This window comes from Coloeus monedula (genome assembly GCF_965178545.1).
Source record: "Coloeus monedula genome assembly, chromosome: Z".
NCBI lineage: Eukaryota > Metazoa > Chordata > Aves > Passeriformes > Corvidae > Coloeus > Coloeus monedula.
Window position 1 is genome coordinate 74,265,666 of NC_138822.1, and position 17,991 is coordinate 74,283,656.

General features: G+C 42.5%; 1 protein-coding gene across 1 annotated transcript in view; it reads left to right on the top strand.

Annotated features, from left to right (window-relative positions):
* ADAMTS12 (ADAM metallopeptidase with thrombospondin type 1 motif 12) overlaps positions 1-8,353 on the top strand; it is a gene marked incomplete at both ends in the record, with an annotated part of 152,970 nt that extends 144,617 nt beyond the window's left edge. Inside the window, 5 exons of the mRNA XM_082302088.1 lie at positions 763-915; positions 3,517-3,690; positions 5,294-5,440; positions 7,173-7,326; positions 8,118-8,353. Of these exons, the coding sequence (XP_082158214.1) occupies positions 763-915; positions 3,517-3,690; positions 5,294-5,440; positions 7,173-7,326; positions 8,118-8,353 (864 nt within the window). The remainder of the gene's footprint in view (positions 1-762; positions 916-3,516; positions 3,691-5,293; positions 5,441-7,172; positions 7,327-8,117) is intronic.
* Positions 8,354-17,991: the final 9,638 nt, after the last annotated feature.

Here is a 17,991-nt window from a genome sequence, read left to right on the forward strand (position 1 = left end):
TATGCTGTTTCCCGTGCCAGCTAAAGACTGCTTAGTGTGTGTTGGGTTTGGCTCTATGGGTGTAGTTCGCTGTCCCACCCTTTCTGAGGCAGAAGAAGGTAAATGGGTGTCTCCAACCACTTTCCACCCCTTCCTGCTTCAGAATACAATGACAGTGTTTGGGTTTTTTTGTGAGGAGTGTGCACTCTTGGGATATGGACTGGAATAATCAATATTCTCTTTCCTCAGACACTAAAATCCTCCCAAATGTTGAAAACACTCAGCCACTTTCTGAATTAATAATTTAGAGAAACATTTTCCTGTGTAGTTTTCCCAAGATTCTCATGCATTTATTTAAGATTTTCAGCATCATGCACTCAATTAACTGACCATCTCATCAGCAGTATGAGGTAGTATGAGGGGTAGAGAGGGCACAATGCTGAAAATTGGATACAATTACATTTTATATGGGATCCCCAAAGATAGAAGAAGAAAACAGTGGAACAGCTGGTACAGATTTAGAACGTCTCAGTAAGCAGGAGTTTGCCAAAGAAAAGAAGTGTGTAGTATAAATCAGGATTGGTATTGTCTTAAGAAACCAAAAGAAAGCCCTTCTTCAGAATACTAAGTAAAATTTAGGTGAATCTGAAGTCTTCTTTTGAGTATCTCAGATAACATATGTCATCTAAAATGGCTCTAGATATATATAGGTTCCAGGATTGTTCCCAGAATGATGTACTAATTTTGAGTTTGCCCCTGGGCTTTCCTCTTGCCCTTGTGCAGTGCTCTACAACCTGTGGAATGGGGGCTTTCTGGAGACACGTGGAGTGCAGCAGCAGGAATACATCTCACTGTCAGGACATGAAAAAGCCTGATCCTGCAAGGAGATGTTATCTCCGCCCATGTGCTAGCTGGAAAACAGGAAATTGGAGCAAGGTAACTTCATTCAGAGCTGTGTGTGAACAGTAAGCTTGCAAATTTCAGTGAGTATAAAATTCTACATACTTCATTTTTAAAACAATTATTTACTCAGTGAATGCATACATGATTCCCAGTTGACTATTCAGCACTAATTTGCCAATTTCCTGACCAAGTTATATCTGGAAATACATCTGCTGTGAATTTTGTTCTTCCTGTGGTGGGTTGTGCTCATTAACTCTTGCCAAAGCAAGAGCCAAAGCAGGACTCACTGTTCATGTTCTATGGAGAGGGCAAAGCTGTACATAGTTGCTTGTGGCATCTTTTTAATCTCTGCCTCTAGGGGCATGGCCTAATTTTAAGAAGCAGTGGGAATTTGGAAGAGGGAGTTGTCGTGTTCCTATTCACCCTTGTCACCATGTACTATCTCTTACACCATATGGTCTGTTTCCCATCCACGTAACCTCTAAGTTTTACATTAAATAAAAAAACCAAAAAACAACAACAATGAAACAAAACAACAAACAAAAAACCAAACAACAACCAAAGAAAAAAGCCCAAAAAACTAAAAGCAAATTGTACTGGGGAGAATGCCTGCTATGTACAGGGTTCTGTTTGGTCCTAGTTTTGTACCCATGGCCTGGTCAAGGGACAGAAGAGTGTCCAGGTGGCTAAGTGGAACCCAAAGAATTGTGCTTGAGTTCCATCTTGGTATTTTAAGTTGTGTGAAGAGCACCTGGAAGGACTTTGGTGACTTCATGAAGCTTATTACATTTTGTCTTCATGCAGTCTAAAAATAGAGTTTCAAACCACAGGTTACTTTTCAAGACTACAAAGAGATAAACTAAAAAATTCTGGTTTAAATATTGTTGATTTAATAAGGAAAAAGATAGGTGTGTCAAACTTTCTCATTTCAGACCATTTCTGTGGACAATGTTGTTGCCGTTGGGCTAGAGGGCAGATTGATAGAAATAAAAGGTTACAGTTACAAAACCTGTGGTATTATTGAGCTCTTTGATGTAAAATTGATTTGTGCAGGAATTACATGCCTGTTTAGAAAGTTCAGGAAAGGCCAAGGCTTTATATAACTACATTTAAGCCTTCGAAATTAATTTTAAAAGATGCATAGACATCCTGCCCTCGCAACTGCAGTAGGGCAATTTCACCTTCACTTTTTCTTCATAGATGTCATTGCTCTAGCAACAAGTGAATGATGTTCATGTCACAAAAAATAGCTAGCAATCAGGTTTAGTGACAAAATATTACAGAAGCAAATTTTAAAAAATGTCGGTCCAGTTATGAAACAAGTTTGAGGCAAGAGGCTTCTCCTATCAGATTTGTGTTACCCTCCTTATTTTCCATCAAGTGAACTATACAAACCTAATTACAATTTCCTATAAAAATGACTAAATTCTGCTTGCTTTACAAGTGGCAATTGTATTTTGTTACTCATTTCAAATATTTTTAAGGGACCTTATCACGATAAGATGGCTGGGTTCCCTGCTTGTGTAGTAGAGCTTTTTCTGCTCCTTTACTTTTACCTAATTTTTCCCCTCTCCTAAAAGAAAGGTGCGTCAGACTAAATCATAGCATCTGAGTTTAATGACAGATATGATTTGTATATATTTTGAGGCTGTTGTTCTCAGTTTCTTACACAGTCACTTCCATCCACTGTTTCTATCCAGACAGACAGAAACCTGTCCTGTGGACAAGAGTAAGGATTCCCTTTCCATCCATTCTTCATCTCCTAGGAGAAGTATTGTATTCAGGTTCCTTGCTCAACTAAGGATGCTTATTTGTGCAAAGGAGAACAGAATCAGTTGCTATTGCGTCATAGTGGTAAAAGGGGAAAGCTAATCTGAGATCATTCAACTGGTGCAGTTGGAACTGGCTTTAATTCTAAGTGAAGACAAAATACATATTTTTCCTTATCCCTGGGATAGCAAATTCAGTTCTTCCAGAGCAGGAAAGGTCCTGAGCCTTGGTGCCTGGGGACAGGACCTGGTGATGCTGCATGAGGCCTTGGAAGAAGCTCTGGCTAGAAATTGGAGACTGGAAGGGCTCACTTAGCTCCTCAGCAGAGCCCTAAGCTGAGCAGTGACTTCACAGGCTGTGAGTGAGGCTTAGGGTGCCTCTCTCCTCCCTCCCATTCTCTCAAACTCAGGCTGCTCTTGGGGTATGGATCCTCCTGGTGCCATGGAGGTGCAAGGAAGGCGAGGGTGGGAACTGCTACTCATTCCTTTCCTCCCTCCGAAGCAACTAAGGAACTGACAATATCCCTGCATACAGAACACGTTTTTTTGTATTTATTGCATTATGACTCTTTCACTATGACATTTTTGGAAATAGCTGGGAAGATTTCCCAATTAAATATGTATCCATATTATTAACAGCCATAGCAGTGTAGGAGGGGAAGTACTTACATAGCATGTTCTGGGCTGCTGTAAGGAAAACCACAGTGTTTAAGCCTCACGACAGATTGCTGTTATGGTAAACTGGAAATTCCCTCTGTTCAGGATGCTCAAAGCTCACGCTGTCCTCCTCCTCTGTGACTGGGGCAGGTACAGCCCCTCAGTGGAGCATCATGTGGAGATGTGCCTCTCTCTGTTTTGTGTACAGTGCTCTGTGAACTGCAGCAGAGGCTTCAAGACCCGAGACGTTCACTGCATTGATGTTCGGGAAAAGCGGCTTCTCAGGCCTTTCCACTGCCAGTTACTCAGCTATAAACCACAATTCAACACTAGCTGTAACACAGAGCCTTGCTTGCGATGGCGTGTGGAGCCCTGGAGTGAGGTACTGTTCTTTAAAAGAAACTTTGGGAACCAACCATTTCCTTTCAGGTAACAAGCAGTTGTTAGATCCCATGCTGTCAGGTAAACTCCTGCTCCAAGGAACACGCAGCTGGTGAGTGCCACTCTGCAGTTCTTGTGTATGGCTACAGCAAAAAATAGCTGTTCATAAAATACAGGTGTTCATAAGGCTTCACAGAATCATTCTTAGAATTGCATGTGATTTACAGCTGGAGTTGTAAATTACTGTATCTTGAAAGAGAGAAGCAGATGACCTGGAAGAAAATTTTTTTTAGCTATCCTATTGGATCAGTAAATGTGGTTCATTTAGATGAATCCTTTTTGCTGCCATTTTAATGTTGCTTTCTCATTATGGTGAATTTAGGATTTTCATTTACACTTTTGGACTGAAATTTTATGGGGCCAGAGGCTTAGATCAGACAAGATAAATCTGACTTTTGGGTCCCTTTGTAATATATATCTGTGCCAACAAACTCGGAGGCAGCCAGGCACATATTTATGTCAGCTAAAGCACGTGGTCTGGTTATATTTTAAAATTTAACCCCACTGAAAGCAGCTCTGGAGAAAGTGTCATGATATTTGCCTTGTGGACCTGATGCTTCAGGATTTTAAAGGGAGGTGATCACATTTTCTTTGCAGGGCACTAACAAATCACACCTGGAGGAGACCAGGGTATGCTGTCAGAGCAATCAGCAGGGGTCAGAAAAATAAAAATAGCCGAATGATTACACTTGTTTGCCACTTAAACTACCTTATAAAAACACCAGTCCAACCCTGACAGTTGTCCTCATGCTAAGGACACTGGATAGAAATGGATTGAGAAAGTTAATTTATCAGATGTCAGATACATTGCTCTGTCCATAGGGGTGCAATTCCTTGTAGGAGGAACAATGCATTATTCAAAGTATATTTGGTACTTTGTTTCATGCCAGAGTGTATTTCAAGTAGACTCTACTACAGACTTAGTGAAAAAATAGTAAAATATCAGTGCATAAGTAATTCTAGAATATGGACAGAAGAATGTTTAAAAAATAACCTGGGTCACTATCTTTGTATGAAACTTTTACTGCCAAACAGTTCAATTTCTGTATGGATTGAATTTTAATTTCCCCAACCACCTCATAAAAATGAAATGCTGCATCTTACGAACTTGTTCTGTCTTCAGTTAGTGTTATAGATTAATCCTGCAGACACATGACTTCTAATCTCGTTCTTGTTAGAGAAGCTCCTGGTGTTGGTGATGCTGATGAGCAGTTCTATGTTGCCTGTTCTGTGTAGCCACTTCTATGCTGTCCTTTAGTCCTTGCAGTAGGATGTGCCAGGAGCAGCTTTTTCCCAAGTAACAGCTTCTTCCCTGTCTCCTTCCAAGCACATGGAATAAGTGCCTCAGTGCAGACCTTTTCTTCATGTCTTCTTCATTTGATGTGCAAGCTAGCTCATATATCTTTCTAAACCCATGGGCCAGTGACACGGTGTTCTTGTTACCTGTGGCCCCACATTTCTGCATGAACATGTCTAGCTGTCTCTGTGGCCTGTTTCTGGTTTCTCATCCTTTCCCACCTCTGACGGCGCCCCTGTTTTGTCAGTGTTCGAGGACGTGTGGTGGTGGCCAGCAGAAGCGGCGCATCTACTGCCCCCGGGAAGGGCTCTGTGACTGGACCAAAAGACCTGATGCCGTTGCATCGTGTAACAGGCAGCCTTGCACACAGTGGATTCACCAGGCCTGGAGCCCGGTAGGATTCACTTTATTTCTGTCTTGTTTCTTGTCATATTGTTGGCCATATGTGGTCGTGTTGTGCACATGTATCTGAACTGCAGTACCTGTACCTGTACTGCAAGTACAGTTTCTTGTGCAAGAGAAGAACTTTTGAAAACAGTACTGAGCATTTAATAGCCAGCCTGTGTCCATTCCTTCAGGTGACAGATATTGTAGCTTCTACTTCTTGTTGCTGCATTATATGTTGCTGGAGGGCTGCGATTTCTATCTTGTCTAAGAAGAAAGGAGTTTTAACATTAATGTTCCTCCATTGCTCATTTGAAATTTTCCACTGTTTGGGGCTATTGGAGGGGATTGGGTTATTCTCAAAACAACTTTGGGGAATATTGTGCTTGCCCACACAAAGAGAAATTCTGAATTTTGACCAGTAGCCTCCTACTTAGTACTTGGAAATGTCACTGCCAAATATGAGGCATATTTTTGGGGAACCTTCCAGTATCTGCTATACAGATTTATCTATAGAGAAACTGGTATATATGATAAACCTTTCCCTCCAGTTTCCTTAATCAACATTGCGTACATTACAAATACTCCTCCCAGGAGAATGGAATACTGAAGGAATGCTAAAAGCAGGAGCCACAAATAGTGAAATGATGGAGTCTCATTTAACACAGAAAATGTAATGAGTTGGTTTTGACACAAAGCCATTAGATGAGACATGACTACAATGTAATGTAGAGTTAGTGTAACACTTAAATATGGAAGTGAACTGCATAAAATAGGCAATCGAATACCAAATGTTATAGCAACTATTTTATTGATTTATTAATCCCATATTGATGTATTCATTAATAATTTTACTTTATAAAAATATTTTAAACATAAATATAAATTTGTTGCAAGAATACCTAAGATCTTTCAGTGTACCTCACACCAGTACTGTTGTGTTTCATGCACAGAGATATGCATTACAGAGGGGACAACTTGCAGAAAAATGACAGAGGTTCCACTTCTGCCTTCGTCTCTTGTGCTTCATTAGCTGACATTCTCTTTCTGCTGAATTATTTATCTCATTTATCTGCTGGCACTATTTATCTGTAGAGAAAAAGAATTTAAAACTAATTGGAATTCTGAGACACTCTGGGAAGTCAGAAGAATTAAGTACATTTACAGAATGGTACAGGACGATATTTTAGAAGTGTTTGGGTTTTATGGCCTTCTGTGTGCAGCCAGAACAAGCAGCTGGCAGTTCTTTTGTGGTCATAAGGAAAGGGTAACCACTGTTTAAATGCCAGGAAAGAAGCAAAACCTTTCTTGGGCTTTTATTAAAATCTTAGTTTGGTCATTTTTAGACCTAACATTGCAATCAGTTATTCATGTTTAACTTAGATAGTCAGAAAACACAGGAAGCAAAAAATGTCCTAATTTGTACTAATTTGGTTTACTACTCTCTTATATTGTAGAACTGGCATTGCAAATCTTCCTTTTCCTCCTCTGTAGAAAACAGTCCTCTCTCTCTATTTACACATTCCAAGATGCTGTATTTATACTATTTACCCTCTACTGCATCCTGCCAAATCTGGCCAAAATGCGCCATGGAGGTGTCTGGATGCAGCAGACAAAGTACTGTAATGCCATTGCTTCTGGATCACATGGCAGTTTTAGCTTCCTATTACACCACGGCTGGCATATTACAAAATTTCCATGTAAAAAAAAGTTTCATATATGTTAAAATTACTTCTTTTCAGTGCACTGTTTCTTGTGGAGGGGGCATTCAGCAAAGAACTGTGAAATGCATGAATACAGGAACTAATGAAACTGAAGATGACAGTATGTGTGTGGATAAAGCCAAGCCCACGAAATATCAGAAGTGCAATCTGCAGGAGTGCAGGAAAAATACAGGTACAGTAATACACCTGCATGAAACAGTTTTCAGAAGGCTTTGTGCTGAGGTTCTGCAAAAACTGGGGACTGACTCAGTCTGTCAACTTGTTTTGAGTACTGTGGGCTCAGTAATTACAGGTCAGCCTGGCCTGTTACTGCTTGGCTGCTCTGTTGGCAGAACCATGCTGTTGTGTCTTCCAGCTCTTTTGGCCTCATGTTGCCATGATGGGGAGTGCAGTCTCTGAGCATGCATCCCTAATTTATGATGCCACAACTAAATTACTAGGTCTGCTTGTATTGGCCTGTTTTAGGTAACTCAGACTGCATTGGGGACTGTGGAAGGACACACAGTGAGTCCAAAAGGATGCCATTTCTTAAGATAGATCCCTCTATGGAAACTGCAAATTCTGGACTGGAAGTGCAAGTAAAAAAATTCTTACAGACAGACACTGTAAAAAAATCAGTGTCCCGTAGGGTGAGACTGTCCAAAATCAAGAGGTGGAGAGAAGTACTCTTGTGAGTCAGAGTGTCCTGTACCTCTGTCCTTCAAAGGCCCAGGGACCCAGTTGTGTAGATGGTTAATAGCCCAGAAAAAGAGGCATCAGGGGAGGCAGAAAGCTTACAGAAGGACACAGATCTTTATGTGTAGTCTGTGTACTGCTGTATCCAGCAGGTACCCTCAGGTAAGAACGGTAGCAGCTCAGAGCCCTTCTAGTAAAGTCTTCAAAAGCCTTTTAGAGGGTGATCTTGCCTATACAGAGAGTATGTCAGCAAAATACAGCTAAGTGTTCTCATCTTCTTCACTACAGGGCTGCCCTGCAGCAGAGACCAGCTGTCGGTTCACTTCTGCCAGAGGCTGAAAGGCATTGGCAAGTGCTTGCTGCCATCAATACAGACTCAGTGCTGCTTCACATGTAGTCAGCCCCAGATTCGTAACAAAGCAAGACATGGGGATCCGCAAGGCTTCAAACAACAAAATTACATTAAATCTAGGAGAAAACCACCTCAAAACCCAGAAAACAACAACCAAGCAGCTTGGCACTAGCTGTTTTTATCTTGTTTCCTTGAATAGAGCTTCTGTTTACAGGTTTTACGTTCCTTATTTTTTTCTGAACCATCCAACATAAATGGAAATCTGTGATCAAAACTAGGAAAACACATCACCTAGGGTTATCAGTCATAATTTACTGCTTCATTTTTTTTTCTGTAGTAGTCCAAAATTTGTAACATAATTTACAATGTACCAGCAGCTAGTACTTCTTAGGCATGTGTAGATGCTAGAAACAGGCTTGCAAGAATTCTCTGATTTTTTGTAATGAATGTTTAACTTGTTCTTCCATCTCTTTTCTGAAACCCACTTGAAACACCAGCACTGCTTACTCGAGAGTGCTTAGTGAAGGTGGCCCTTGGGGCAACAGACACTTATCTGCCGTGGGCCAGTTCTCTTTATGCCCATTTGCCTTCATTTTTTTAAGAACCAAGGTGAAGTGGCAGTGTTTCTCTGAATTCATTGCTCACTTCATAAATTTAAAAGAAGAGTTTTATAATATCTGTTTATGATAGGCAGGATGAATTGAAACATTGGTTTTTTTCAGGAGGAAAAATCTTCTCTTAGTACTTGACTGAACCTCTGACGGATACCTCATCCATAAAGTGTTCTTGACAGTGTTCTCCTGCTACAAATGTCTTGCTGTAACCTGAAAACCCCATCAATATGGGATGTTAAGTTCCCAGTTATGTTCTAAGCAACTTTTCTTGGTAGCACAAAAGCAAAACCATTTGCATCTACCACCTTAATAGAGTCAGAGAATCATTTAGGTTGGAAAAGACCTTTAAGATCAAGTCCAATCTCTAACTCAGTGCTGCCAAGTCCACCACTAAACCACGCACATCCCTAAGTGCCACACCTATGTATCTTTTTTACACATTTAGGGGAGAAACCAGCAATATCTCTTAGACAGTTTTATACATTCCATCTGATAGAATAATTCCAGTGTAAAGAAAAATTTGGGTTTGCATATTTTTTGCTAGACAGGCAACAACATTCTGAAGTATCATCTGTAGTTCCTCTCCATTTAAAATTAACCATCTGAGGCCACTTGAAATCAGGTAAAGCAACCAAGTCAAAACTATGGCCAGTTTCCATAGCTGCAGGTATTCAGACACGAATGATACAAGTTAGCAGAACATAAAAAGCTGTCAGGAATCTGATGGAGCACAGAGGTTGCACCAGCTTGTTCTGCAGCAAAAATTTAACCTCCACACTTACCCTTTGGAAAGGGAGGTATTCTCTCTCTATTGACTTCTCACTTCCACCAGTTTTATGTTGTGGTCAGCTCCATTTGGTTCAAGAATGTTACAGCTGCTGGGCATAGGAACCAGGCACTGTAATGGGTTCCACAGTTTACGGCACAAAGAGTAAAGGAGTCACGTAGCGAGAAAGCGAAAGACTTCTAAGCAGATGTAGGTAAGGACAATTTGATGTTGAGTCTTTTGCATTTGAAAACTGAAATCCTTCTGTTCTTTGACAAATGACGAAGGAAGGAGCAATGACACAACCCAGCTAAACAGGTTTTCTATTTTCATGTTAACTTTTATGACAGATTTCAACTTTACAGATTTAAACCTTTCTTGCAGCTTCACATGTGGCATGCAAGCATTTCAGCTGGAAATTTCCCATACTACATTTTGAAACCAATTTTACACCATCAGCATAAAGGCCAACTAACAACTGGAAACTTCGTAATTCACACAGATATTCAGTGATAGAGCTATCATTTCATCCAGTATCTCCCAGCAGAGCAAAAGCCCACATCCACAAGAGCACTACCACTCACTCACAGCAGACTTTTCCCCCAGTGTAAATCCTTGATCATAGTGGAGCTGAGGGCTCCTGGGACAGGAATCTGAGGCCCAGAATAGTATCTGCATAGCTCAGGCCTCAGGCATGAGGGCACCACTAGCCAAACAGCATATCTGTTTTGCTAGTGAAGAAAATGCCAAAACAAACTTCAGGGAACCAAGACTGGACCCTTTGAACAAAACTGGGCATTTTGTAAAGAGCTGAACAAGAGCAGACATTTAGATTCCTTTGGAATTCAGTAGGATTTGGACACCTTGGTTCTTCATGCTTTTCTGAAAATCTCAGATTTGCACCCTACTTACCTTACAATTTCAGATTGTAGTGCAGGGAAATGTCACATTTTATGCAGTATACAGCGAGACATGTGGTCATGAATCCAAGTGTCACTATGGTTACAGAACTATGACTAGCAGTAGCTTTTTTTCTAGACAGACCTTTATGAAAGTTAATAGAAGTATTTTAGCCTGGCTATAATGTATTAACCTAATGATGACCACGAGTCAAATTGTAATTTTTCAAAGGTTTGTGACCTTTGAATGAGGACTTACTTCTTCACTTGAAATCTCTGGGAGTTTGAAATATGCAGCATGGTGAGGTTAGATTTATTAACCTCTGTGATGGCAATATAACCCCAGGTTTAGGTGCTGATAAAACAAAATCCACTGTTAAAAATGTGGTGCTAGATTAACAGACATGGGGATGACTTGCAGTGGTGCACGTGCATGCGTGCACACGCTCTTACAATAATAGATGTCTGTGGTGTTGCTGGCCAGCGCCAGACATGATGCTTTTTAAGTTTCACAGTATGCTTCTCTCCTTCTGGGGACCCTTTGAGCAAAATAAATCTGGGCAGGTCTTACTCCACTGGACACAGAAGTATTGAATTGTGCAGGAGTAGAGGTGTCTCGCCTGATTCAGGAAGGATTTGGGCAGGGCTTCGGCTTGGGCTGCATTGTGTAGAGCAGTTTCCCAATAGCCAAACAACCTGGACTGGTGGGCAGTGCAGATGTGCCTTACATTCCCAGAAGCATCCTATAGGATTTGGGCGGGACGACGTTCTGGGTCAGATTATTCTGTGCATAGAGGTACCTGCATAACATTTTATCCACAGAGGTCAGCAGAGGGAGGCTGCCAGGTATGTGGGCTAATGAGAAAGGAGCTGACCGAGTGGATATTGTGCAGATGGGAGGAAAATGCCTGCAGGAGTTGTTGTCCTTTCCAGTGCTCCTTAGGGCTAGTATGGAGTTAAACCATCTCTGCCTTCATTTTTTCTTCAGGGAGCTGAAATTTATTAATTTCATTTGAAATTAATGAAAAGTGAATAAATTATATTACAGACATTAGTCAAAATAGTCTTTCTACCCAGGGAAGTGCAGTCATTACTGTTGCTCAGCTTAAAACTTTAGGGAAAATACTGTGACAACATGAACTGTTTTAACAGAGCAGTGCCACTGCTATTATGACACAGCTGTTCTTAAATAAAGGTGGATTTATGATCTGAACCCAGATGGTCATTAGTCTCAAAACTGAATTGAATACTAAGTGCAGAGGTGTATTATTATTATATTATCATATTAGCCCAAGACACATCAGCTTCAACAGATTGCTCAGGAAAAAATGTGTATTTTTCACATTCACAGCTTCTTCTAACATTTCAAGGTTTAAAAAGCAAACTATGATGACATATTTGTTTCAAGCTTCAATAAATGGCATTGCATATGTTTGATGGCTCTGATATTTTCTGTTTCCAGTGCAAGAAGATTTGTACAATGGAATTTCCAGGAAAAAACAAAAGCCTTAAAAATATATCTTATATGCCAAGGATCCCCATCACTGAGTTATTTTGGTGCTTGATACTTCAGCATAAAAGAGATCATTAAAAAAGGTGAGGAGAAAAAGCAGAAGAATGCGGCATGGTGCTAAGTATAAATAACACACTAAAAGGCTTCATTATTTCCTATGAAATAGATGAAATCCTACCACATCTAGTCTAAGCAGTTATGTCTGTAATTTCTTGGCAGCAAATGTGTGTCTCTTGAAGAATTGTATATAATATTACCATGCCTATTTGTCCTCCGCCCCGAATCTTCTCAACACTCAGGTTTTGCAAGTCCTGCTGGAGCTTATGCCCAGGAACTTGATCAGACCAACCCTGATCCTTGACATGCTGCCCAGGAGCACAGCTTGGGCAGAGCACACCATCAGTTCTCACTCGGTCACCAAACTCCACCCATGCATCCATCCATGGGCTCAGCCTCACAACACCCTATGGAAGTTGCAGGAAGTTGCTCCTTCTTACTTTAGAAAGTAAGTGTGCATCTCCAGCCCACAGGGGCAGCACTCTGCACAGGTGCTCTCAGGGAGAGGATTGAACTGATCTGAGAAGTGAGTGGAAGCTCCCTCTGCTTTGCAAAGTGCCATTAGGCATTCTTGGATGTCCCACTGCTCAACACAGCCTGACGAGCAGTTCCTGTGGTTGCTGCACTGTGTGGCACAGCTTGCAGCACTCCCTTGGCTCAGCCAAGCATGCAGCACCCACCAAACAAACTGCCTGTTGGCTGCCAACATCAGCTCAAAATTAAACCAATGTGGCGACAGGATGAGGCAAAAGAAAGGGATTTCAGGTGGGGTGTTCCAGACAGAGGCACTTGATGCAGCACAACTGATAGTTTAATTCTGTGGATATAGAAACAGTACGTTGCAGAGTTAAGAGGGAGAAACTTCAGCACTGTTGAATGTCCTATCTTTGTTTTCAGAGGGTTATCATGTTCCCTGGAGAACAGGAGTTGGTACCAGACACCTCTCTTCCTGGGATTGGTTTATCTGACTGTGTTTCAGAATGGTGATTAGTAAGAAACATGGTTTATTGCTGCTGCCCAGAACTGCAGCCTCCCCAGCCCTTATTCCCTGCAGTAGAATATGGGGAGTTTACATGAGGATATTGCTTATTTCTGTCACTAATTGATCCCAACCTCCTCTTTTCTCCTAATGAAGAAGTGCAGGTAGCTCCAGAACACTCACAGGAACAAAACCTGGGATGAGTTAGCCAAGGAGTACTGGTGTCCTACAGATGCAGTGGTTACAGCAGTACGACCCAGGAAATGAGAAATAACCTGTGCCGGTTTGGTCAAATTTAGAAATACATCCTCTGAGAGAAGGCACAACCACCCCTCCCCCACCAGGTTCAGGAAAAATAAATTTTCCTTGAAGGAAAGTGAAAGAGACAAAACCTATTTATTTGACGAGCACACAGGAAAAGGATAATAATGCTAAATAATAAAACCTCTTGCTCTGCTGAGAGAAACCTGGAAAAATTTCAGAGTTCTTCCGTAGATCTCTCTCCCCCTCCCTGGAGCTGGGACAAGGTGGTGGGCCCGCCTTCAGGGCCAAGAGCTTGGTGGAAAGTCCTCCCAGTGTATTCCGATGTTGAAACTGTCCAGTAGAGAGAAAAGGAAAAAAAAAATGAAGTCCCAGGAAAATGAAAGATCAACTCTCCAAAGGAAAAAGAGCTGAGGAAAAAAAAAAACTGCTGAAAGCTGGCTGGAAAGAAAAGCAAGCCGGGTGCTTCCCTTCCCTCTCGATCTCCTGCTGCAGCTGAACGCAGAGAGCCACCTCTATCTCTGTGTGACCTTGAACAAGCTGCAAACTGCTTTGAAGAAGTTCTGCTCGGTTTTCCTTCCCCCTCTCAGGCTCAGTTTAAAGGCATAGAAAGGTACACAAATTAATTTCTGGGCATAGGGCAGCAATATGGGATACACATCAAAAAGTCACCCCAAGACATAACCACAGGACCTTCAGAGTGGCCAACCACAGTCTGTAAGCTGACGTGTCCGGGATTTTAAGGGAACCTTTGATGAAAACCAAGAAGTTGCTAAATATCTGTGTTTCAGTCAATGCCTACTTGATATCACAAACTAATAAAAAAGAAAATTTTTCAATATTCTTGAAGGCTTCTCCTAATTCACTGTTACCCTTATGAGTCATCAAGTTAGCTTTTGCTAGATCTAAGTTAAGGATTTGGGACAGAGGAAAATAGTTTCCAGGAGGGATTGGATGTTTTGGAAGGCAGTCTTTTGCTAGATCTCTGGAGTTACCTCTAGCTCTGTCATGTTACAAGCGGGTGAGAAGATGGTCTGGATTCAGTGATTCAGTGGCTTCAACTGGGATCTGAGGCATCAGAGAATGAATCATAGAATCTCAGAATGGTTTGTGTTGGAAGAAACCTTAAAGATGATCTAGTTCCAACCCCCTGCTGTGGGCAGGGACACGTTCCACTAGACCAGGTTGCTCAAAGCCCCATCCAGCCTGGCCTTGGACACTGCCAGTGATGGGGCATCCACAGCTTCTGTGGGCAGCCTGTACCAGTGCCTCACCACCCTCACAGTAAAGAATTTTTTCCTAATATCTAATCTCAGCCTACTCTCTTTCAGTTTGAAGCCACTCCCCCTTGTCCTGTCACTAGATGCTTTTGCAAGTAATCTCTCTTCATCTTTCTTGTCAGCTTTCTTCAGGTACTGGAAGGTCACAATTAGGTCACCCCAAAGCCTTCTGTTTTCCAGAAGAAATCCCACTTCTCTCAGCCTTTCCTCACAGCAGAGGTGCTCCAGCCCTCTGATCATCTTGATGGCCTCCTCTGGACTCACCCCAGCAGGTCCCTGTCCCTCCTGTGCTGGGACCCCAGAGCTGGATGCAGTGCTCCAGGTGGGTCTCAGCAGAGCGGAGCAGAGGGGCACAATCCCCTCCCTCCCCTGCTGCCCACGGGGCTCTGGATGCAGCCCAGGACACGTTTGGCTTTCTGGGCTGTGAGTGGCATGCCTGGGGCACGTCCAGCCTCTCACCCACCACTCTGGGCAAAGGGCAGTGCAGGTTACTGTGGTGCTGGTGTTAAGGAAAGCTCCCATTGCAACACTGGCATACTGGAGCGATGGCAAATGTGGCATTAATAGGGAGCTGCCATAAGGAAAACTCCAGGCTGAGGGAAGCTGATCAATGAACTATCAGAGAGGAAATGTTTTATTGCAAGCCCATCAGGACTCATGAACAGAAGTGCAGTGAATCTTCAAGCTCCCCCCATGCTCATTTATACAGATGGCAGTCATGGACATATTATGTTTCCTGTTTATTCCCCTATATCTGCTATCTGTTTCATACGATATCTGAACTAAAGAAGCTTGACATTAAATTCCCACTGTGTTCACTTGGAAGTATGTTTCCTTGTTGTTCGGCTCTGGAAGTAAAAATATTGTCAAGTTATAACATATGGGAGCATGAATCAGACTCATAACAAACAGTGCTGGGTGATAAAATTACTGTCCTGTGCTGCAGTGCCTATCTGAAAGATAAGGAATGGTGGTTTTCTGCAAATTCTTTTCCATGTGTCTCCATCCCTAGTCCCAGCCTTCATGGGACACACCCTGGCCCTGGTGGTCATTGCAAATCACTGGAGTAACAGGCACACTGGAAGACCAGTGAGATTTTTGCCCCTAGCAGCTGTGAACATAGAAGTGACTGACTTCACCCTCCTGCCCATCTGATTCAATGTTGAGCCCAGCTGGTCTCGGCTTTGCAGCCACATAAAGTTGAAGTTTTGCTTTACATCTGAACTGAGGGGAGGCCATGAGCACCCCCAGGATCCAGCAAGAGGCAGGAGTTTGCTTACAGCAGATGTCCCTCTTACAGCAAGTGCTCCCTGCATGTCACCTGGAAGCTGACAGTTCCCTGACGATCCCGGGTCACTTCATTTCTGTTCATGCCTCTCTTCCAAGTTTGTGTTTAGGCAAGGAGGCAGAAGGGATGTCGCAGCTGCCAGATCCTGCTGTAGTTAATGGGAGCAAATACATGTCTTGGTAATTATTGTAGGTTACACGATCAGCAAACTTCAGATTTTGGCTGAAGCTTCCTGCTGGCACCGTCTGCCCTCCCACAGGGGTGGTCTGATTGACAAGGGTACCCCTGTTTATGTGAGGACCCTGCTGGGAGCAGGCAGTGCTAGCCTCTGTGAGGGTGCTGGGGATTTGGATCTGCTGCTCCTTCGCCTTTTCAACACCCACTCGGACTCAGCATCAGTCCGCCTGACCTGCAGTCACCCTCCAGATGGGAAATGTGTCTGTCAGGCCTTGCTGGACTCATGGTATCCCAAAGAGTAGTTGAGATGGGGAACACAAGAACATTCTCTGCTGAGCTCAACAAATCCTTTGAGCAATCCAAGTCTCAGGGTTCACTGAGCTGTTGTTATGAGCATGTGAGGAGGTAAAATGTGCCACTAATACACTGGAAACTTTGTTCAGGGAGCTTCTATTCTGGTGCTGTGACTGCTGTGGCCATGACCCTTACTGGGTCATCTGAAACTGTAGAAAGGTAATCAAAACTGGAGTTGAAATCTTCCATCCAGTACAGATAGTCCCCCATACCCTAGGTGAAGAATTGAGTTTGTCTGTGTAAATTTGAAGCAGCATTGGGAGCAAACTATGCTAGAAAGCTTAGTTTCTGAAAAGTAGAGTATTGGAGTGTTTGAAACCATTTTTGCATTAACTCAGGTTCCATGAGTAATCATGAGCAATGTCAAAACTGATAATTTCAGTATTTCTGGAATGAAAATTCCTTTTGAGGGATGTTGGTCAGTGCTCTTCACAGGACAGAAAATCTGTTGGGTGGCTCTGTCTACCAGCTGCCACTTGCTTGGAGTTTACATTTGAGTGAGTGAGTGCCTTCAGTGCAGTTTTGTGCAGGATGCTGGAGGGGTCCCCTTCCTGTCTTTCCTCTTGACAGATTTTTCCAGCATACAGTGACAATTATGACAGCACAAACAGCATAATGTCCTGACCATAGATGATCTGCTTGGGGTTTTTGTTTCAATAAATAATCAATCCACTAAGGAAGAAAGAGTTACCCAGAAAAGCTATTTATTTTCTGGTGGCCAGATATGTTGTGCTGGTTTCATACAGGAAATCTGCTCCACTCAGAACTGAAAGCTGTCTGTTTCCCTGGATGTATTTCACTGGCCAGTGGCTGTGGGAAGCTGGTGCTGAATTGGCTTCGCAATTACTGGGAGTCCCCAAACCAATTTAAAGTGTGTGTCTGACTGACTCCCACTGTTTGTGCACACACATGGGGCTCTCATGTGCTTGAGCCTGAAGACTTTTTATAGCGAGAGCAATAAAATAAATCTCTGAAGAAAGAACATTTTGTGTCCTCTGCAACAGCCCATGACACCTGTTCCTCTCGAATGAGAGCTGCCTGCTGAGATGAAGATATGCAGTATATGGAGTGCAAAACTCACTGTAAATTAGAGCTACAAGGGCGACAGGTTTCTTTCTTCTCTTTCATTATCATTATTTATTTAGAGAATGACTGTAAATATTTAGCCTTAGATTAGTGAATTAAGGTTGCTGGTAAGAGGATGGTTGCATCCTTAACAGTATTTGTTCTGATCAAACTAGGTCTTGGTTTGCTGGGTGGAGGTTGTGTCCTGGTGAAATCAACACATTTTGTGTGCTCACAAGCTGGGCTGCTCAGATTACATGTTTCATTTGATGAGTGGTCAGTTAGATGGATAAGAAAGTGGTTGGATAGTAACATCCAGAGGGTCGTGGTCAACAGCTTTGAGCACCAAAGGACATCAGTGACAAGTGGGACACGCAGGGGTCCTTACTGGGATCAGTGTTATATCTTCATTAATGACATAGAAAAAGGGATCAAGTGCACCCTCAGCAAGTTTGCATGTGACACCAAGCTGTGAGGTGTGTTTGACACACCTGAAGGACAGGATGCCATCCAGAGGGACCTGGACAAGCTTGAGGGGTGGTCCATGGGAACATCAT